This window comes from Grammomys surdaster, unplaced genomic scaffold (assembly GCF_004785775.1).
Source record: "Grammomys surdaster isolate TR1022 unplaced genomic scaffold, NIH_TR_1.0 197, whole genome shotgun sequence".
Classification (NCBI taxonomy): Eukaryota; Metazoa; Chordata; class Mammalia; order Rodentia; family Muridae; genus Grammomys; species Grammomys surdaster.
The window spans coordinates 637,360-660,243 of record NW_021604642.1 but is presented as its reverse complement, the minus strand read 5'-3'; the positions used below and the strand labels follow the sequence as shown (position 1 = coordinate 660,243).

Below are 22,884 nucleotides of genomic sequence, written 5' to 3'. Positions count from 1 at the left end.
GTTTATGGAAACTGTAGCCTTCAAATTTTCATTTGCACTTGAAATTCTGAGTAAAGGTTAAATATAAACCAAGTGGTTGTTAGTTTATGCCTATAATTCCAGCACCCGAGAACAAGAAGATAACAAATTGAAACGGCAGCCTAGGATACATATTGAGTCTATTTCAAGGAAAAAAGCAAAACAAAATGAAACTAATTCTCTCCTCCAATAAACAGCAATAAATAGTTAAAAATCATATTATGTACAGTAATGAAAAATAAGTATGCACTTCTCTTTCTTAAGGAAAATGAAGTTTGCTCCTGAGCTGGTGTGTATAGAGGGCAGGATACTAGAAAAAGGCCTATGAAAGGGGAAAAGGCATTCATCTAACTGTGCCTTTCTTTCCTTCTTTCCTTTCCATTTCTTTTTCTTTTCTTTTCAACTCTCTCTGGCTTATAAAGAGTTAAGGAACTTCAAGCCTTCTGCCTGGTCAGTGAAAGGCAAACCAAGCAACTAAATTTTTTTTTTTTTTACTGCTACAAGAGTTAACTGTCAGAAGCCAGCTGCTTTTGGCACCCTGGAATAGCAAGAAAGAGTTAAATCACCAGAAGTCATCAGCTTCTGGCCCCAGAGACAGAAAGAGTTAAATTGACCAAAGTAAAGTGTTTTTGGCCCTGATTGCCAATGCTACCCTTGCTGCCTGCCTCAGTTTACCCTGTGATGTAGAGCTGGTCCTTGACAGATAACTCTAACTTGTACCTAGTTGACAATAAACTAGCTAAGATAGTCTCCCTTCTTTAATGACAATACAGTTATTTGCATTGCTCCATAAGAATTTGCCTATTTTTCCAACCAGGATATAAGTGAGAAACCTGAGAGCACAGTTAAGGCCTTGCCTAGAGAATCGTAATTAAAATGATATATATGCAATTCTACATGAGGGCTATGATAAGTTCCATTGGAAAATGGTAGAATTTCTGGTAACTTCATAAAGCAAGTGCTCACAAATGTGTCTCAGGGAATTGAGCTGACTTACAGGCTCTTAAAAGAAAGAGTAAGTTTACTTTCAGAATGTTTGATAAATTCGTATGCTCTCAAGAAAAAGGACTTCCCCAAATTTGTAAGCATGACAAGTGACATCTGACAATATTTCTTGGAGTTCATTACCTAGTTTTGTAATAGCTTGTAAGAGAGTGTTAGGAATCTATCATGAGATTCCCTGTAAGCTCTTCTATTCAGAAGTGGCCTTAGCAGTTGGTTAGTGCTATATAGCTTTAAACTTACAATGTAAATTTGAGGCGTTCTATTTGTTTGTTTGTTTTTGAGACAGGGTCTCACTATATAGCCCTGGTTGTGCTGCAACTCACAGGATCTACCTGTCTCTGTCTTCAGAGTGTTTGAACTAAAGGTATGTGTTATCATGCCCAGTAAAGAAGTCCATTTGGTTAATATACCAATTTTGTTGTGTCTATGTAAGTAATCAGTGCAAAACTAGTAAAATTAGCCTGGTCTGTGATCAAGAGTACAGTTTCTCTAGGATTCTCAGAACCATAGATAGAGTAGTGAATGGGAAAAATTGTGAAAGACTATGAAGGAGGAAAAAGAAATTACCAAGTGCCCTATCTAATGTACCGTTCAGAAATATCTCTACTTAAATGTATTCTGAGTTATTTTTAACTCAATAAGTCATAGGAAACTTATTAATGTGAGTTAATATTGTCTAAAGAATGAGGAGTGTTCTGACATGGAGAGAAGATTGAACACTGAATAGTTTTGCATTTATTAATAAATTTATTTAAAATTAATTCAATTAATTATATGTGTATAGGTGTTTGTATGCATGTGTATTTGTATACCACTTGGGTGCCTGATGCTTGTAGAGGCCAGAAGACAGCTTTAGATCTCCTGGGACTGGACTTACTAAAGTTGTAAGTGGCCTTGTGGAGTAGAACCAGAACCCAGTTCCTCTGGGAGAATAGTCAGTGCTCTTAACCATGGAGCCATCTATCCAGCCTCTACTTCAGAATTCTAAATTGTGTTTGTTTTTTGAGCCACATGCAAAAACTTAACAGTTCCTTTACTAATGAGTTAAATAAAATTTTGACATCTGTTCTAAAATGAAAATTAAATCTTTAAAATGTAGAGATATGGAAGACAATAGCCAAACACAATTAGTAGGTAGAGAATTGGTCAAAGAAACCTCAAATATGCCAGTTGACTTAGAAGAAAATAAAAATAAGAAAATAAAAACACATATTTAAAAACAATTATATAGGACATTTTAAAAACAGAGTTATACTTAAATTTACGCATTGAAAATATATCACATTTCAAGGGAAAATGGCTCAGAATAGAATATTGTATACTAACTAATTTCCTAGCTGTTTTTCAATAAGTATTTATTCATTCATTTTAAGCTTATTACGTTTTATTTGTGTGTACCACCATGCATACATGGAGGTTAAAGAATGGCTTATGGGAGTCAGTTCTCTCCTTCTACTATATAGGATCCCAGGGATTAAACTCAGGTCTTTAGGCTTGGCAGCTGATGCCTTTACCTGCTGAGCCATCTCACAGGCTTTGAATGAATGGATTTTATTTTTAAAGCATCTTTAGGTTCAAAATTTAAGTTTATCAAAATTGAGAGCAAAATACAGATGGTTCCTTTAACTCCTCCCAAACTCTCTCCACCGTATCTCCACCTGTTTGAACATTAGTTCCAAATGATGAACCAGCACTGACACATAATTTTCAACCAAAGCCCATGTTTGCTTTAGAGTTCCTGCTGTGTTGTATATCTTATGGGCTCTGGTAAATGTATGATAACATCTATGCACACCTTTCATGGCATACAGATATTTTTCTTTCCAGGAACATCTCTCTCATCTACGTATTCATCCTGTTTCCTAAGTCTCTGATTTTTCTCTCTTTCCACCATCTTGCCTTTCCTACAATACCATAGAGTTACAACGACATGATTTGTATGTAGTCTTTCAGGCTGGCTTCACTTAGTAAAATGCATTTAAGATTTCTCTATGTGACTTTCTGGCTTGATATCTCGTATTTGTTTTTTAGTGCTTAATTATGTCCTGTATATAAAATGTACCATATTTTACTGATTAATTCACCTATATTGTAGGATACGTTAGGTGCTTTTAACTTTGGATAATTATGAATAAAGCTTCCATAAACATGAATACAAGTTGTGTGGCCATAAGTTTTTTACCTCATTTGGGTAAATACAAAATAGTACAATTGTTGAGTCATACTGGTAAGATTAAGTTTAATTTTAAAAGGAGCTCCAAACTTCCAAATTGACTATACCACATTTCCATCTGTAATATGTGAGAGCTTTCTTGCTTTGTACTGTCACTGGGATTTGTTTTTACCAGTATTTTGTATTTGGTAATTTAAATGTGTCTAGTAGTATCTTAGTATGGTATTCATTTGAAATTCCCTAGTGATTGTACACGTAAGCATACACATACATACAAACACCAACATCAAGGAGCCATAGATACTTAATGATGCGGAGAAAGGCAGTATACTTATACAAGAGAGTTATGTTGTCACTAGGCAACATAAATTTATGGAATCACTACTGTATACACAATCTTTTTATTTTTTTATTTTTTGATACAGTTTTTTTCTGTGTAGCCGGGGCTGTCCTGGAACTTGCTCTGTAAACCAGGCTGGCCTTGAATACATAGAGGTCCACCTGCCTCTGTGTCCTGCATACAGGGCTTAAAGGTTTAAGCTGCCTCCATCACCACCACCTGGCTAATCAATCCATTCTTAACTGTTACATTATTAAGCTATATATGATGCATGATTGTATACATAAATGTTTATAGTGTTAGTGATCAAAGCCAGAGCCTCACATAGTAGGTATACTCTACCCTGAGTTCCTGAGTTCTATCTTCATGTCTTGCATGTGTGTGTGTGTATTCACACAAACTTAGACTATAAATACTTGTATGTATGTATGTATGTATGTATGTATGTATCTATCTATCTATCTATCTATCTATCTATCTACCTTCTATCATCTATTACCTAGTTGTATTCCTGGAGAGAAGACAAGATTTTGGAGAGACAGCTAGCATTCTCCCATACTTTCATTAATTAAAATCACTAAGACTATGCATTTTGCTCTAAGCAATGCTCCAGCCTTTTAGATTCTAGCATGAAGTTTTTCTTTTTACCATTTTTCTCCTCAAAATAATTGGTATCTATGGAGACCTGACTCACATAATCACAGCTATCTATTCTACAGCAAGAGTCTTTTAAAAACATCTTATATCAAAACCTAACAGTACTCACAATTTTCTTAGGACAAAGACCCTAAGCTAAGTTATAGATTCCCCACAGGGACTCAAAGGTAGATGGAAGGTCACAGGAACTTTGGCTCTTTAGGTAGGCTAAGTGTCCTGCTCTATTTTAAAAACAATCATTGAGAAGTTCCCCTAGTACTGAGCAGCTTTTGATCTTTCATATGTTTTGAGTCTTAATCACTTCCCCCAACAACTGTTTCTTGCTGCCTCTTTTCACTTTCCTACTTTGTTTTTCCCCTTCTTCTTCAACTCCTGCATGGTGTCTAAATTCTTTACTGCCACCTTCACAGATATCCTCTTTCTTGTCTACATATTCATCTTTATCCTCTCCAGAAGTTCTTCCTTACCATCCTATTATAAGATATTTTTCAGATGTCTTTTAATTTTGTTTTTTAAAAATACTCGGCATCCTTAGTCGTCAGGGAAATGCAAATCAAAACAACCCTGAGATTCCATCTCACACCAGTCAGAATGGCTAAGATTAAAAACTCAGGTGATAGTAGATGCTGGCGAGGGTGTGGAGAAAGAGGAACACTCCTCCATTGTTGGTGGGACTGCAAGATGGTGCAACCACTTTGGAAATCAGTGTGGCGGTTCCTCAGAAAATTGGACATAGCATTACCCGAGGATCCAGCTATACCACTCCTAGGCATATACCCAGAAGGTGCTCGAACATATAATAAGGACATATGCTCAACTATGTTCATAGCAGCCTTATTTATAATAGCCAGGAGCTGGAAAGAACCCAGATGTCCTTCAACTGAGGAATGGATTAAAAAAATGTGGTATATTTACACAATGGAGTATTACTCAGCTATTAAAAACAATGAATTTGAGAGGTTCCTAGGTAAATGGATGGAACTAGAAATTATCATACTGAGTGAGGTAAGCCAATCACAAAAGAACACACATGGTATTCACTCACTGATTATTGGATATTAGCCCAGAACCTTAAAATGCCCAAGATGCAACTCACAGGCCACATGAAGTCCATAAAGAATGAAGACCAAGTGGGGGTGATTCGGTCCTTCTTAGAAGGAGCAACAAAATACTCAAGGGAGCAAATATGGAGACAAAGCGAGGGACAAAAACTGAAGGAGGGGCCGTCTGAAGACCTTTCCACCTGAGTATCCATCCCATGTGCAGTCACCAAAGGTAGATGCTGATGTGGAAGTCAGGAAGTGCATGCTGATAAGAGCCTGATATGGATGTCTCCTCAGAGGTCTTCAAGAGTCTGACATATTCAGAGGCAGATGCTCACAACTAGCCATTGAAGTGATCATGGTGTTCTCAATGGAGGAGTTAGAGTGAAGACTGAAGGAGCTGAAAGGATTTGTGGCCCCATGAGGAGAGCAACAATACCAACCAACCACAGCTCCCAGGGTCTAAACCACCAGCCTGGGAGCACTTATGGAGGGATCCAGGGCCTTAGCTGAATATATAAGAGTGGAGGGCCCTGCTGGGCACAGGTGGAAGATGAGATCCTTGACCTCATGAAGGCTGGACGCCCCAGGGGGTGGGAGTTTTGAGGGTGGGGAGGTGGGAGTGGGGGGGTAGATAGAGGTTACATCCACAAAGAAGAAGGAGGAGGTGTGAGGGGATTGGGGGTTCCTGGGTGGGTGGGGGATGGGGTAAGGGGACAACATATGAAATGTAAATAAAACATCCAATAAAAAAATTAAAAAAAAATACTCATGTTTTTTTGATTCAGTTACTAACTCCTATTTTTTATTTAATTATCAAATAATTTTATTTTGCTTATATGTCTTAGAATATATTTAGACTTGTCTTATAATTAGTTCTGTAGCTATTAAAAGAAGCACACATAAAACGAAGACATGTTTTTGTTCTTAAGATGTAGCATATATTTTCAGGTATTGTTAAGTTTTTATGAAATTTTCTATAGTAGGTATGTTATAGGTCTTTTTATTTTGACTTTTGCCCTTGTTATTTATTTAAATGGTTGTCATAGATTGAAAATAAGTTAAATCTTGGCGGTTTATGTTCACTTCTAATTACTAAAATCTGTCAAAGATATTACATATGCATAAAAAGGAAACAACAGGCCAATAATCTCTAAATCCTATGAAACATAACTCATCCACATATTAAAATAATGACAGACCATAACCAAATAGGTTTTATTCTAGAAAAGCTATTTTGATTTAATTCTAGGAAATCTATTATTATAATTTAGTATACTCATAGTTTAAAAAGAAAAACAATTATTTCCTTAGAGTCTGGCAAAGCATATAATTCAACTCAATATCCATTGACTCAAAAAAAAAAAAAAAACTAAAACATGAACAAAATCTAAAAGCCAAACAAATTTACTAAAGAAACAGGAAGAATCTGTCTATTGACTTATAACAATTTTGATAATCACGAAATTTAGCAATATATAATATTTACTTTGAAGTCTACTGGTAAATTTGACTAAAGTAAAATCTAATGATGTAAGACTAATAACATCATGTTAGACAATAATGGCCTGTTTTTAAACTTAATATTATACTTTCTTAGAAACTAAGTATTATTCTCACTACTTGTATGAAGTAAAAATTCTAACATACACTATGGAAAAATTCTAAAAGAATTATTTTACTGGTTATGAAGTACAGTGCAAATTTCTGGTAGCCATAGTTTCTAGTGACTTTATTATTCAGATCATAAACTCCTATTTGTGGTACTAGGGATTAAACTTAGTAGGACCTCATGCACACTAGACAAACACTGTACTAAATAAATTCACTTTGTAAATGTGTTAGCAAATCCACTTCTCATTGTACCTGTTTGTTTCAGGAGATTCCAAACACTTTTGCATTTCTGGATTTGCTTAAGTGCGGTTCTTAGTAACTTGTTCTATATGGAAAAAAAGAGATAATTACGCTAAGCTAAAAGAACTTTAAGCAAATTAATATTTCAAATTTCATTCATTAAAAGTTAATAGAAAAATAAAATAATAATTGCTTAGCCAAACATTTTGCAATTAGTATAGAAACACTAGCTTCTAAATGTTCTCTTCCTTATTGTACCAAGAAAGTGAGAATTAATAGAAAACCTTGACCCTTACCAATTTCTTTAATAATATAGAAACATATTTCCCCCTGGATAAGAGTATGACGATCTCTATAAACTCTTCCAAACAAAACAGACATAACTGATACAATTATAACATATAATCTTGCAGGGCTGTGAGTAAAGCAGTATATGTTAAGAGTTTGCTGATATAAAGCACTGGTTCCATGCCCAGAAACTTTCCTCTCTCTCCTCCCAATAAAACCAAACAAAATGCAATCACATAAAGTAATAGAAAATTGTCCAGAGGGTATGTTTTTCTTTGCTCCCAGAGACCTACTAAGTATCAGTAAGAGCAGTGAAAGCCTATACATGTTTAAGTAAACACTCATGTCACTGTGGTGTAAGCACTGCTTTAATCAGATGTGGCCAAGTTTATATAGGCTGGGATTCCTAGGAGGTCCATGACTGCTGGACCTCCCCATCACCAGCTCTGTATTGTAAATGTTCTAATATGAACAAGTATAAGTGAGAGGCCTGGTATTCTCCTCTACTGAGACTGTATTTATAGGACAAGTGCAAGGCAAGTTCAAAGTACTTGGTGTCAACTGTTCTAATGTCAGTTAGCATACAGGACAGTTACCCATGCCAAGAGACACAAGGCAAAATATCAAGGACCACAAGTCTTGCTTAGTCTTCTACTCAGAGATGAATATCTGATATAAACCAACCACTACTATCCTTGCCTCCATATCTAAAACAGTGGTTAGGATGAAGCCTGATCCCCTTAAACCACACTGTGGAGTGAGCATTGAGCCATTATACTTGGGGAAACTAGAGCTCAATGAACTAAGCTAGTGAAATTTACCAAAAATTACAAAATGTAAACAAGACAGAATAGTAGTTAAGAACATTTGCTGGTTTTGCAGAGGACCTGGGTTTGATTCTCAGCACTCATAGAGCTGCTTAGAACTGTCTGTAATTTCAGTTCTTATTTCTGGTCTCCAAGACCACCAGGCAAGTATGTCAACCACATGCAGGCAAACATATGCATAAAAAAATAGAAATGACTTTGTAAAGGCCCAGATGTTAAACTTAGAAGACATACATTTCAAAACAGCTATTTTAATACATAATTAAATAACTAAAGGAATCCACACTTAAAGAAGGAATGTATAAGAATGTTCAACAAATATATCTCTATTAACAAAGTCATACAAATAAAAGATAAATAAAAAATTCTAGAATTAAAAAGACAATGAAAGAGAAAGTAAGCAATCAGGAATAAAAGACACACGAGATGTCTGAGCTGGAGCTAGGACCCAGTGGTTAAGAGCACTTGGTACTCTTGCAGAGGACCCAGGTCTGGTTTCCAGCACACGTATCAGGTATCTCACTACCACCTTAATACAATTCCAGAAGGTCTAATGCCCTCTTTTGCCCTTTGTGGACACTTGCACACACATACAGGTAAGCAGGCACATACATGTGTGTGCACACATGTGTACACACACACACACAAATTAAGGAAAAGATATGTGAGATCTATAGAAGACAAAAGATAAAATGGCAGTTTAACTATGAAATAATAGTAATTGTCAGTGTATTAAAACTATGTATCAAGAGACAGGATGCCACACTAGTTTAAAATATAGTTTAAATTCTGTCTAGAGGAGATGAGCTCTGTATCTAAAGACACAGACTGAAAATAAAGGGATGAAAAAGGTTATGAGTTAAATATTTCAATACCTCTATAAACAATAGAACTAGGAAGAAAACAAGACACCTTTAGTCATGGGAAAACCTTGCTTTCCAATTCCACCACTGATCTAGACTACATTACTCTTCCACTGTTCACCTGGAGCACTGTCAGTCGCTTTGATTGATCTTTAAGCATTAGAGTCTCATTTTTCTACCGGGCCCGCGTGGATGGCGGGATGGTCTGTGAAATGCCCAGCCTTGCAGAGACGGTGTGGAAGATTGGCAGAGCCATCTCCTCAACGCTGACATCTCATGGGTGGTAGGGCTGATGTTTCTGGCTGGCAGTTTCTAGCTGCTGCACATGGAACATGGCGGCTGAGGTAGGCAGAGCCACCGCAGCTTAGATAGTCGGCTTGACCAGAGGCCGTTTTTAAATAATTACCGCAACAAAGTGGCTTTCATGTCCTTCTTAGAGACAGTTTAAGTTTGTACCCATTGTCTACTTCAATGAGTTTCTTACAGTCAGTGGATTCATCTTGACAGGGGCAATGGCCTAGAAGGTGCCATGAAGAAGAGCTTTTATTTTTTTCTTGATTTCCTCAATGACTCATTTGTCATTCAGTATTGTGTTGCTTCATTTCTGTGAGTTCGTGAATGCTCTATAGTTCTTTTGCTGTTGATTTGTAATTTTATTTCACTAATGAGATTCAATAGGAGAAATTATTTTAGTGGTCCTCTATGTGTTAAGATTTGCTTTTTATATTCTTATATGTTCTGTTTTAGATAAAGTTCCAGGACCTGCAGAGAAGAATGTATACTCTGCATTGGATTGAATGTTTGGATGAAATGTGCTGTATAGTTAGCTTCCTTGGGTCTATGGATCATAGCATGGTTATACTGTTCTTTAAGGCTAACGTCCACTTATAAGTGAGTACAAACCATTTTTGTCTTTCTAGGTCTGGATTACATCATTCAGGATGATCTTTTCTAGTTCCATCTATTTGCCTGCAAATTTGCCTACAAATCATGATGTCCTTGTTTTAAATAACTGAATAATATTCCATCATTAACTCTTTAAAATCAAACGGAAAGCGATAACCATGTGACTAGGTACAACTTTCTTTGATTTGAAAGAAAAATGAAGAATTGAAGGTGTATGAGAGATGACAATGCTAGTAGCTTTCAAAGAGGTAGATTTAAGAAAAGTGGAGGCAGTGTGATGGCTAATATCTACAATCTCAGAAAGGCTGAGGCAGAAGCACTCCCATGAATTGGGAGGCCAGTATGGTCTACAATTTGAAACCTTATCTCAAAAAAGCCTACTGAAAGGAGTTGAGAGTGGAATTCAGGCAAAGGTAAGGGATTCTGTCTTGTTAGACATGAGATGCTGACTTACTAAAGCAAATGCAACTGAGTAAAAAAAGCAAGCTGAGTAAATCAGTTCATCTGACTATTAGAACTCAAGAAATAGATAAGCCTTTCCATAGCAAATGTGTTAAAGGAAACAAACGTGGAAGAAACATTTTGATGGATTATATATAACCAAAGAGGGACAAGATAATGAAGATAAATATTAATAATATATTAGGAAATTCTAGGCCATGGTAAGGGACATCTAAAAAGAAGAGGCTAAGCCAAATATAGTGACATTTGCTTAGGAAGGGATTAACCATTATAAACCTTTGAAATGAAGATTCTTCCAGAATGAAGGAAAAATATTTTCTAAGGGGAATAAAAATAAATGTGTCAGAAAAAAGAAATAGACCAAAGAGCACACTTAACCCTCATCTGGTCTTTGAAGATTGCACATTACCTGTTCAGAAGCTGTTGTAGCTTTTCTTCCTTGCTGTAGATCAACTGCAGCTGCTACAAGTAAACATGTTTTCTGTGCAATCAGTAGTCCTTGATCCGAAGGACAAAAAAGGGACAGCTGATAAGAAATAACCAGAACATCAATGAATAGTGAGAATGCTGTCAGGTGAACACAATCAGAATGAAAATCAGCAACATCTTGTCTGAATGAGAAAATGCTGCTGGGAAACCACATGTTGCCATAAAAATGATATAGACTATCACCCTGATTTACAGTTTTAATTTTATATTACTTTTCATTGTTTTTAGCACCTTCCTAGATATAAAAAGCTTCTCTTCTTCAGTTTTCTTTCTCAATGACAAGTACTGTCATTTGGCCCTGAATGCCTATCTAGCAATTTACTCCTTGGGTGACGCTGTCATTTATGGGTGATTTTCCCCCTGGGAAGTAGTTTTCCCTTTATACTGAACAGAGCCCAAATCAGTACTTAAATTGTTATGCTTGAAGGGGACAATGTCAAATCTTGGCAGGCATTAAGCATAACCTCATCATTAACCCTTGTCCTCTAGGTTTAGGAAATACTTGGAGCTTTGTACTATAATAAAACTCTAAGCCACTTTGATTTCTACATGTCAGTCTTACACATGCATTATCACAAATGTCAAAACTAAAATGGACTTATCTCATCTAATTAAAACTGCATTTATACATAAACTTGCAGACATTTTATTTTACTAGTACTGGTGATTGAGCCCAGGACCTTGTGCATGCTAGATAGGTATTCCACCCCTGAATTACATCTCTAGCCCTCCAAAGACTTTCTTAATCTCTACAAACATTTATGGATAACAATCATGTCCTTCATGGAATTATTAACATTTTAAATTGTCCAATCTCTTTAGGTCTTAGGTTACTTAAGGTTAGGAAACTGTTTCCAGCTTTAACTGCTGAACATTTAATTGGCCTCAATATGTCAGATTCTGATACTTCCAAATGTAGTGAGGTATATTCTGTAACCCTCTGCTTCCATTCCCCCATTGGCACTTGAACCACTTTCTAGCTTTTTTAATGTCGACTTTGGAAGCTGTTATGGTTTGTATATGCTGGGCCCAGGGAGTGGCACTTTTAGAAGGTGTGACCCTGCTGGAGTAGGTGTGTCACTATGTGTGGGCTTTAAGACCCTCATCTAGCTGCCTGGAAGTCAGTATTCTGCCAGTAGCCTTCAGGTGAAGATGTAGAACTCTCAGCTCTTCCTGTACCATGTCTGCCTGGATGGTGCCATGTTCCTGTCTTGATGATAATGAACTGAACCTCTGAACCTGTAAGCCAGCCCCAATTAAATGTTGTCCTTTATAAGAGCTGCCTTAGTCATGGTATCTGTTCACAGCAGTAAAACCCTAACTAAGACAGAGGCAAATGACTATTTTTTAAATGCTTAAAGGTGAATAATAACAAATTCACAAATTCTTACATACAGAACCTGTTCTAGGAAATTTAATAAAGAAGGCTCAAACTTCTTATCTCCTTTTTCGATCCTTGCTGTTCACAGGTACTTATGCTACATTTCTGCACACTTATTTGTGTGAACTTTCCTAATGTGTGGTAGCTCGTAACATTGGAGCACACCCATTCTAAAGATACTTATGTTTTAACATGGGACTCTTTAACTCCAGATCCCTTCAAAGGCAAAGGAATAGTTCTGTACTAGTAGAACTCTATATTGTAATGGTAGACTCTATAATGAACAGTTTTTTCTTTTCTTTTTTTTTAAATTATTATTTATTCACTTTACATCCCACTCACTAGCCCTTTCTGGCCACCCCCTCCCACAATCCTTCCTCCCATCTTCCTTCCCCTTCTCCTCTGAGAGGGTGAGATCCCAGGGTGTCCCCTGACCCTGGTGCATCAAGTCTCTGCCAGATATGACTCATCCTTTCCCACTGAGGCAGGACAAGGCAGCCTGGCTAGAAGGCCATATCCCACATACAGGTAACAGCTTTTGGGATAGGCCCCACTTCATTTGCTTAGGACCCACATGAAGACCAAGCTTCACATCTACTACATATGTTGGGAGCAGGCCACATCCAGTTCATTATGTTCTTTGGTTGGTAGCTTAGTCTATAAGAGCCCCAAGGGTCCAGGTTACTTGACTCTGTTGGTTTTCCTGTGGAGTTCCTATCCCCTTCAGGACCCACAATCCATCCATCCCCCTATTCTTCCATAGAGTATATAATGAATATTTGTGATGAAATTTACCTTATAAGAAACCATGAAAAAGTTTTTCATTGCTTCTAGATCCTTCTGAGATTGCAGAGCTAAGTTCCAAGCTGAAAGTTAACATGAAATAATATAATTGTGGAAAATCAACTGTTTAGTCTGTACCACCATAATCTCTGTCAACATTTTTAATGCTAATATGCTGATAAGGGGGTTCTTGGGATTAAGTATATTTTAATTTAAAATTTTAAATGTAAAATTAATTTAAAAAGAAATTAAACAAGTCAATAAAGTATTTTGTTTTTGAAAAAAGAAACTGATTTTATGTTTGTGAGGAAACTTTTTGCCAAGAAATTTAGTGATTCCCAGCACTTCTGATTGTCCATTCTAAGTAGATAACACACGAGGAACTGTTTAATTTTTTAAAGTTTGAGATGTACAAAAAGAATCCTCAGTACTATCTACCTGTCTATCCATCCATCCGTAATAATAACAATTAAAGAAAGTGGACATGAATTTGAAAGGGCATGAGATGTTTGTGAGACAAGGGATAGGAGAAGCTGGAGGGAGAAAAGGCTGGGGGAAATTATGTAATTATATTTTCATTTAAAAATACAGAAAAAAGGAGAGTCACCAAGTGGCAACTGAAAGTCACCAACTCATCAACTGAAAGTGGTAAAAGGGAGATAAACTTTAGGAAAGATCAGAATATACTAACATCAATGGATATTTCTGGAACATTTTCTGTCTTCCAAAGGTTAGTAGAAGCCCCAACTATGTAAACCAATGTGAATGAGAAAATGCCTCCATCTTTCCAAACCTTCAAAATGTCAGAGTCATTAAATCTTTCTATATTTAAAACTGTTCATTTTCCAAATTTCTTAGAATTCACATTATTTATGCCCTTTTGCCTAGATAAAAACCTCAAGAAATAATTCCATAAAACAGGAACATGTTCAAGTAGAACCAGTCCAAACTGTGATAGTGTTAATTAATAGTTCTTAACTACCTCCATAATTTTATACCACTTAGAAAATGGCACAATTCATAACTGTGTCACTTGATGAATAAATGACAAAATAAACATATATACACATGAAGAAAGATTTTGGCCATTATCAGAAAACTGCAAATTTCTTTCACATTCAGGCTCTCTTCTAAATATTACCTTAGCTTCTTTTCTTAATGTTATTTTCATGCTATTTAAATGCTAAAATCATAGCAACTTCTCCACACATGAAAATAATGCACTTTGATTACATTTACTCTCTCTGGGTTTCTTACCTCTTAAACAGATCACTATTTTGATTTCTAACACAAAATCAGGTTTGTGGGATTTTTTAAAGTTTTATTTATTTTATGTATGTGAGTACACTGTCACTGTTCTCAGACACACCAGAAGAGGGCAGCAGATCAAATTGCTGTGGTTGGGAGCTACCATGTGGTTGCTGGGAATTGAACTCAGGACCTCTGGAAGAGCAGTCAGTGCTCTTAACAACTGAGCCATCTCTCCAGCCCCAGGTTTGTGTTTTTTAACCGGTGTATAAATTGGATCATGCATTCTGTACTCTTTAATGTCTGGCTGTTTTTGTTCAACAGTATGTTTCTGAGATGTACCCATATTATTGTGTGTAGTATATTTTTGGTGGGTCACATCAAGGAATATATTCAACTTTCTAGAGGAGGTTTAAGAAAATAATTTGTGAAACTAAAGGTATAATTAATCATTTTGTTTTTGACCACTCTCCATAGAAAAGGAAAAAAATAAGCAAAGAATACTTTATTATGTGTGAAATACATACACTGTATGATATGAAATCTTTAAAAAATGATCCCACATAAGAGATGTAAACATTTCTAGTTTCTATACAAGGAAACTAAGATTAAGCAAATTATACATATATACCATAGCTTCAAAAGAAAGAGACATAATTTATTATATTAGAAAAACTTCTATAACACATATTTTTTTTTACCTATTTTCCTGAACCAATTGGCATCATTAACCATAGAATCCACAGTTGAGCGAGTTTCATTAAAATGTTCAGAAAATTTCAGGAGTGCTGTATCAAATAGGAAAATAGGATATTTATCTTAATATGCTAGCAAAGTTTTTAATCATCCTTTAAAACCTGAATCTAGAAAGTTTATTTCTGTGCATATGTATACGGTAGCATATCAAAATAATCCAAATGAGGAAAAAGAACTACTAAGCTCCATGAAGGCATTAACTCAAACTTTAAGGGAACAAATATATTCTTAGAGAGAATTATAAATGTAATTATTACAATTATTCACTACTTGAGGCACATGCAAGGAGATAAAGAATGGGAATAATAATTAAAACACCAAAATAATTCTTAGTATGGTTGAATCCCCGGGGTTCAATCTCTAGCACCAAACAAAACACCCTAAAATAATCATAGTATCAGTAGAATGGCATAATATTTACTTAGCTTCCACAGTAAGTATAATGTAGAACCAGAACATGCCATCATCACCAGAAAGCATTTATTACTTACCACATGCTCTTCTCAGAAAAAGAATACCAACCAGCAAAGTTTTCATTTGAAAAGCTTCGTCTTTAAGCCATCTTGCTATGTTTATAATCTGTATTTGAGGTATAAAATTCAACTATTGCCAAACTTAAGGTTTCTAAGGTATGGATGTTTGGATGTTGTTAGAAATGAAAATACCCTTTGAAAAAATGGGACACCATCAAAGAAAGCACAGTGCTGGTAAAAAAAAGAATGTGATGTTGCTAGACACTAGTTTAAGGAAGTCAACAGGAAAGATTACAAGTAGAAAACAGGAGAAGACACAAACTTTTGTAAATAAGTATAATAAAAGAACAAGCAATGCAAGCTAGATGAAGAGGTCACATAAAACCAGCAGGGTTTAGAGAATTTTGTTTGTTCTGAATTAATTTTTGCATGTGTAATCATAGGACAGAAAATTATAAGAGAGGGAAGGAGAAAAGGAAGAGAGAAAGAATGAATGAAAAGAAAGAAAGAGGAAGGAAAGAGGGAGGGAAAGAGCATTAGGAAGGGAAGTGTCTTTGAAACAAATTTAGATAAAAATGGAGCTGAAATCACATTTAGAAGTAGATGCTAGTGATGCCAAACACTTCCCTTCTTGTGCATGAAGAACCTGAAATAGATCTCTGTGGTAAACATTAATAAAGTGTATGAAATTTAAGTAAAATATCAGATTAGAGTCAGTATGTTCGATATATTTAGAGAATTCAACAGAGGATAGATGCAACATGAAGGACTAAAAATAAGCAAGAACATAATTACCTGCATTCAAGTAGTTCAAAAGTCTATCCATTTCTTTCTTTCTAAAAATTAAAGAAGAAGGAATTTTTAAATTGTTCTAAACATTTACTGTAGAAATATCACCGGGAAAAAAAAACCTATTTGTGTCTGAGAATTGGGCTAAAAATGCAAAATGTACAGTTTCTAGTTCAGTGAGAAGTACTTAAAGAAATGTTTAACATCCTTAGTCATCACGGAAATGCAAATTAAGTAAAATCTATAGAAGTCTAATGTGTAAGAAAAAGCAAGGTGTGGCTCAGTTGTAGTGCCTCACATGAGATGCTTTAGAGTCTGTCTCCAGCTTTGAAAACCAATGGAGGTGCTCTGAGTGAAGCAAGAGTAGATGGTGGCCTAGAATCTCATCTCTAAGGAAGCACCACATAATTTTTAGCATTCTGAGGAAACCCATCTTTAAAAAAAAACATTTATCTAATACAAACTTCTTATTTTACACTTAAGGAAACATACCTCATGGCAGAGAATGGTTTCTATAAGGTGACAGTGGCAAAGACAAGTCAACTATATTGATCTTTTAATTTCCAATCAAGTTTGTTTAAGGGATTAACAATTTTTTAGCAAAGCTTCTGCCTTCCCATTCTATTTTTAGGAGACTGAAAGTTGACATTCTGACTTAACAAGTAAAAATCTGAACAGACTGAAAAATCAACAGCTCTTCTTGAATCCATAACAGTAGTGAGGAAGAAGATCAAGCTACTGCCAAGAAGACTGAATTCAGGTAGGACAGGTAAATACAGTGAGATGCAGAGCAGAGACCTTTGGAACAAATGCTTTAGTGAGAACAACTGGACTACGGTTGACAAATCACTGGATACTTATCTTGAAAAAGTCTTACAGGTAAAAACTCCAAGGTGACCCATTATAAGGAGACCTCAACACTTTTACAAAATTCAGCAAGGTAGCTTAGCCAGGTATTCACAGTAGGCATTGGAAAACAGGCAGGGATGGAGAAAAGAAATTGTTTTGAAATATTCTATAATACTATATTCTTTAAAATATTTATTTTGTGTGAATGAGTATTATGCTTACATATATTCATATGTATCATATGTTTGCCTAGTGCCCATGGAGGGTAGATGAGAGTGTCAGATCCCCTGGAACTGGAGTTACAGATGGTTGCAAACCACCATGTGGGCACTGGGAACCAAATTCAGGTGCTCTAAAAGTATACCATATCTCTTAACTGTTGAGCTACTGCTCCAGCCCCTATGTCCTTTATAAAAAGTATTTTTATTATTATATATGGATACACATGCCACAGTGAATGTCTGAAGATTAGAGGACAGCATTGCGGAGTTAGTTCTATACTTTCCTCTTAATCCAAAAATCAAACTCAGGTTGCCAGACTTGCTTAGCAATTGCTGTTACCAGCTGAACCATCTTCTCAGCTCAACATTATGTTCCTTTAAAGTAAGGTTTGACCTCTAAACAAACTACCAGAGTTCAACTTCAACCCTCTAGTGTATTTCCAGAGCTTAATTCCATGGAAATAGCTGAAACCAGTTCACTTAAGTCACCCTGACTGTATAAAAGGGGAGGGGAAACTAGGGCAATTTCCCTCCCATATAACTCACCATCACATAACTAAAAAGCCTATTTGTAGCATTTCTTTTAACCTGGTATATCATATCTTTCTCTTGAGGAAATAGGAAAATCATACTAAAAGGCAAAAAATAATTGGAAGACACAAAACCAGTATTAGACAGACATGGCAGACATAATATATGATTAGAGTGGGAGAACTCGTGCATACGTGCATGAGGGTGTGTGTGCACACATGTATGCATGTATGCGTGTATGCACGTGTGCACACTTCTCTGTGTGTACACGTGGAAACCAGGAGACGAAACAACCTCAGCTGTCATGTTTCTGCTATTATTCACCTTCTTTTTTTTTCTTTTAAAAAGAAAAGGTAGTGTCTCTCATTGGCATGCAATTTGCCAAGTAAACTACATCAGATGGGCCATCAAATCTCAGAGGTCTGCTGATTTCCACCAACCTAGTGCTAGGAATACAAATATACCAGACATTTCAAACTGGGAATTTAAATTAATATGATACGAAGTCTAACAGATGAAATAATATGCAAGCTGTGATCATTATTCTTGATTATCAATTTGACTATATCTGGAATTGACTAAAGCCCAGATAACTGGGCACACATATGAGGGATTATTTTCTTAAGTCATTTGAAGTAGGAAGATCCACTTCTAAGTCAGATCTTAGAAGTGGAAAGATAAAGCTTTAATCTAGATCTTTTGAGGTGAGAAGACTCACCTCTAATATGGGCCACACCATCTGCTGGAAGCCTATATAAAGGACACGGGAGAAGAAAGTTTCTTTGCCTGCTGTTCTTGCCCTCACTAGCAAGTGCATTCCTTCACTGGCATTAGAGCCCACTTCTTCAGGGATCCCAGCATATACTGAAGAACAGCTGAGACATCCAGCCTCTTCGACTGAACAACTACTAGGTTCTGGATTTTTGGATTAATAACCAATCCTTATTGGATTAGCTAGATCACTAATAAACTCTCTCTCTCTCTCTCTCTCTCTCTCTCTCTGTGTGTGTGTGTGTGTGTGTGTGTGTGTGATTGGTAGGGGGAGAGAGAAATACTAGCAGATTTACTCTAGAGAACCATGACTAATATACAAGCATATATGGGCAATACAAAAAGAGTCAAAATAAAATAATTCTAAGAAAGAACCAAAAAGAAATGCTGGGATTTCAAAACATTAGCAGACATAAACATCCCTGTGATAGTCTTGTTAGCAGACCAGACACAGCTGAAAGGGTTTATATCAAGAAAAAAAATTCAAATACCTCAAACCAAAGAGAATAATGACAAAAAAATCCAAAAACTGTAGAACAACTTTAAACAGTGAAATGTGTAATGGTAACAACTGGAAAAAGAGAGATCAAAACAGAAGAAATATGCAAAATCTTAATGGCTGAAATACCCTCACAATTAACTTGATGTATCAAATCAAAGATCACCAAACAGAATTCCTACAATCTCCTTTGAGAATATACTCCCAGTGATCAAAGGACTTCCAACTAGGCCCTGCTTCTTTAAAGTGTCACAAAATTTCTCAATACTGCCTTCCTGTGATGTGAGCCAAGCCTTGAATCATAATGGACCCTTGGAAGACCTCAACCTATGTCCAAATGGCACAGAAAACCTCAAAAAAAGAAGAAAAGAAAAAGATGGTGGAGTGGAATATTAAAAATATTTATCACTCTCTACAAAACTCAAGTCTAAGTGGATCAAAGACCTCAACATAAAAATGAATATACTACATTTTATAGAAGAGAAAGTGGGAAATAATAGCCTTTGTATCCCTTGGTATGGTAGACAATTTCCTGAACAGAACATCAGTGGCTCAGGATCTAATATCAATAATTGATAAATAGGACCTCATGAAACTGAAAACATTCTGTAATGCAAAAGACACTGTCAATAGGACAAAAGAACAGCCTACAGGTTGGGAGAAGATCTTCACAAACCCTACATTCAACAGAGGGCTAATATCCAAAATATATGAAAAACACAAGAAGTTAGTCTCCAACAACCACCCCCCCAAAAAAAAAAACAATTTAAAAATGGGGTACAGAGCAAAACAGAGAATTCTCAACTGAGAAAATGGCCAAGAAGCACGTAAAGAAATGTTCAACATCCTTAGTCATCACAGAAATGCAAATCAAAATGACTGAGATTCACCTTACAGCAATCAGAATGGCTAAGATCAAACACCCAAGTGACAGTACGTGTTGGCGAGGATGTGGAGAAAGGGGAACATTCTCCCATAGCTGGTGGGATTGCAAACTGGTACAACTACTCTGAAAATCAATCTGACAGTTTCTCTAAAAACTGGAAATAGACCCAGCTACACCACTCCTGGGCATATACCCAAAAGATGCTCTACCATACCACAGAGACAAGTGCTCTACTATATTCATAGCAGCTTTATTCACTATAGCCAGAAATTGGAAACAACCCAGATCTCCCTTAAGAATAGATACAAAAAATGTGGTACATCTACACAACTGGATACTATTCAACTATTAAAAACAAGGACATCATGAATTTTGCAGGCAAATGGATGGAACTAGAAAATATCATCCTGACTGAGGTAACCCAAAATGACATGCATGGTGTATGCTCATTGATAAGTGGATATTAGTCATAAAGTACAGGATACCCATGCTATATACTCCATAGGTCCAAAGACGCTAAACAAGAAGGAAGGTCCAAGCAAAGATGCTTAAATCTCACTTTAAAGGGGGGAATAAAGTAGTCATAGGATGTAGATGGAGGGAGGAAACTGGGTGGGAGAGGAGATGGGTGTGGGGCGATGGGCTGTGAGAGGCAGTGGGGTACCCAGTTGAGTCCGCTTCTAGCCCTGGAGACCCTAAAGGGAATCTACCATATAGCCCAGTTATACCACTCCTTGGCCTATGTCCAAAGGACTCAACAGTCTACTCCACAGGTACTTGTTCGGCCATGTTTATTGCTGTTATATTTAGAATAAGAAGCAAACAAAAACAATGCCAAGATCCTTCAACCAATGAATGGATAATGAATGCGAAGATCACACACACTGTGGGATAATATTCTGCTGTAAAGAAAATGAATCATAAACTTTGTAGGTAATGGATAGAGCTAGTGAAGATCATATGAAGTGAGATAAACCAGATCCAGAACACATCAAAACAATTATCCATCATGATCAAGTAGGCTTTATCCCAGGAATGCAGGGATGGTTCAATATTCAGAAATCCATCAATGTAATTCACTATATAAACAAACTCAAAGATAAAAACCACATGATTATATCACTAGATGCTGAGAAAGCATTTGACAAAATTCAACATCCCTTCATGATAAAAGTCTTGGAAAGATCAGGAATTCAAGACCCCTACCTAAACATAGTAAAAGCAATTTACAGCAAACCAGTAGCCAACATCAAGCTAAATGGAGAGAAACTTGAAGCAATCCCACTAAGATCAGGGACTAGACAAGGCTGCCCACTCTCCCCCTACCTATTCAATATAGTACTGGAAGTCTTAGCCAGAGCAATTAGACAGCAAAAAGAAGTCAAAGGATACAAATAGGAAAGGAAGAAGTCAAAATATCACTATTTGCAGATGATATGATAGTATACTTAAGTGACCCCAAAATTTCCACCAGAGAACTCCTAAACCTGATAAACAACTTCAGCAAAGTGGCTGGTTATAAAATCAACTCAAACAAATCAGTAGCCTTCCTCTACATGAAAGGTAAACAGACTGAAAAAGAAATTAGGGAAATGACACCCTTCACAATAGTCGCAAATAATATAAAATACCTTAGTGTTAATCTAACCAAGCAAGTGAAAGACCTGTATGACAAGAACTTCAAGTCTCTGAAGAAAGAAATCGAAGAAAATCTCAGAAGATGGGAAGATCTCCCATGCTCATGGATTGGCAGGATTAATATAATAAAAATGGCCATCTTGCCAAAAGCAATCTACAGATTCAATGCAATTCTCATTAAAATCCCAACTCAATTCTTCACAGAGTTAGAAAAGGAAATTCTCAAATTCATTTGAAATAACAAAAAAAAAAACAGGATAGTGAAAACTATTCTCAACAATAAAAGAACTTCTGGAGGAATCACCATCCCTGACCTCAAGCTGTACTACAGAGCAATAGTGATAAAAACTACATGGTATTGGTACAGAGACAGGAAGGAAGATCAATTGAATAGAATTGAAGACCCAGAAATGAACCTACATACCTTATGGTCACTTGATCTTGACAAAGGAGCTAAAACTGTCCAGTGGGAAAAGGACAGCATTTTCAACAAATGGTGCTGGTTCAACTGGAGGACAACATGTAGAAGAATGCAAATTGATTCATTCTTATCTCCTTGTACAAAGCTCAAGTCTAAGTGGATAAAGGACCTCCACATAAAACCAGATACACTGAAACTAATAGAAGAGAAGGTGAGGAAGAACCTCGAATACTTGGGCACAGGGGAAAAGTTCCTGAACAGAACACCAATGGCATATGCTTTAAGATCAAGAATTGAGAAATGAGATTTCACAAAATTGCAAAGCTTTGTAAGGCAAAGGACACTGTCAATAGGACAAAATGACAACCAACAAATTGGGAAAAAATCTTTACCAATCCTTCATCTGATAGAGGGCTAATATCCAATATATACAAAGAACTCAAGAAATTAGACTCCAGACAACCAAATAACCCTATTAAAAATGGGGTATAGAGCTTAACAAAGAATTTTCAATGGAAGAAACTCGAGTGGCCGAGAAGCACCTAAAGAAATGTTCAGTATCCTCAGTCGTCAGGGAAATGCAAATCAAAACAACCCTGAGATTCCATATCACACCAGTCAGAATGGCTAACATTAAAAACTCAGGTGATAGATGCTGGCAAGGGTGTGGAGAAAGAGGAACACTCCTCCATTGTTGGTGGGACTGCAAGATG

At 36.3% G+C, this 22,884-nt stretch overlaps 1 protein-coding gene across 2 annotated transcripts in view; it reads right to left on the bottom strand.

Annotated features, from left to right (window-relative positions):
• Positions 1-22,884, bottom strand: part of Tex11 (testis expressed 11) — a 207,409-nt gene that overhangs the window by 30,813 nt on the left and 153,712 nt on the right. The window contains exons 20-24 of one of the 2 annotated variants that reach the window (XM_028770040.1): positions 16,362-16,402; positions 15,039-15,125; positions 13,102-13,172; positions 10,846-10,962; positions 7,103-7,175 (exon numbers count right to left, since the gene is read on the bottom strand). In XM_028770040.1, coding sequence (XP_028625873.1) covers positions 7,103-7,175; positions 10,846-10,962; positions 13,102-13,172; positions 15,039-15,125; positions 16,362-16,402 — 389 coding nt within the window. Of the gene's footprint in view, positions 1-7,102; positions 7,176-8,755; positions 8,797-10,845; positions 10,963-13,101; positions 13,173-15,038; positions 15,126-16,361; positions 16,403-22,884 lie in introns of those variants that run through there. The other variant, XM_028770041.1, reaches the window with a different exon arrangement.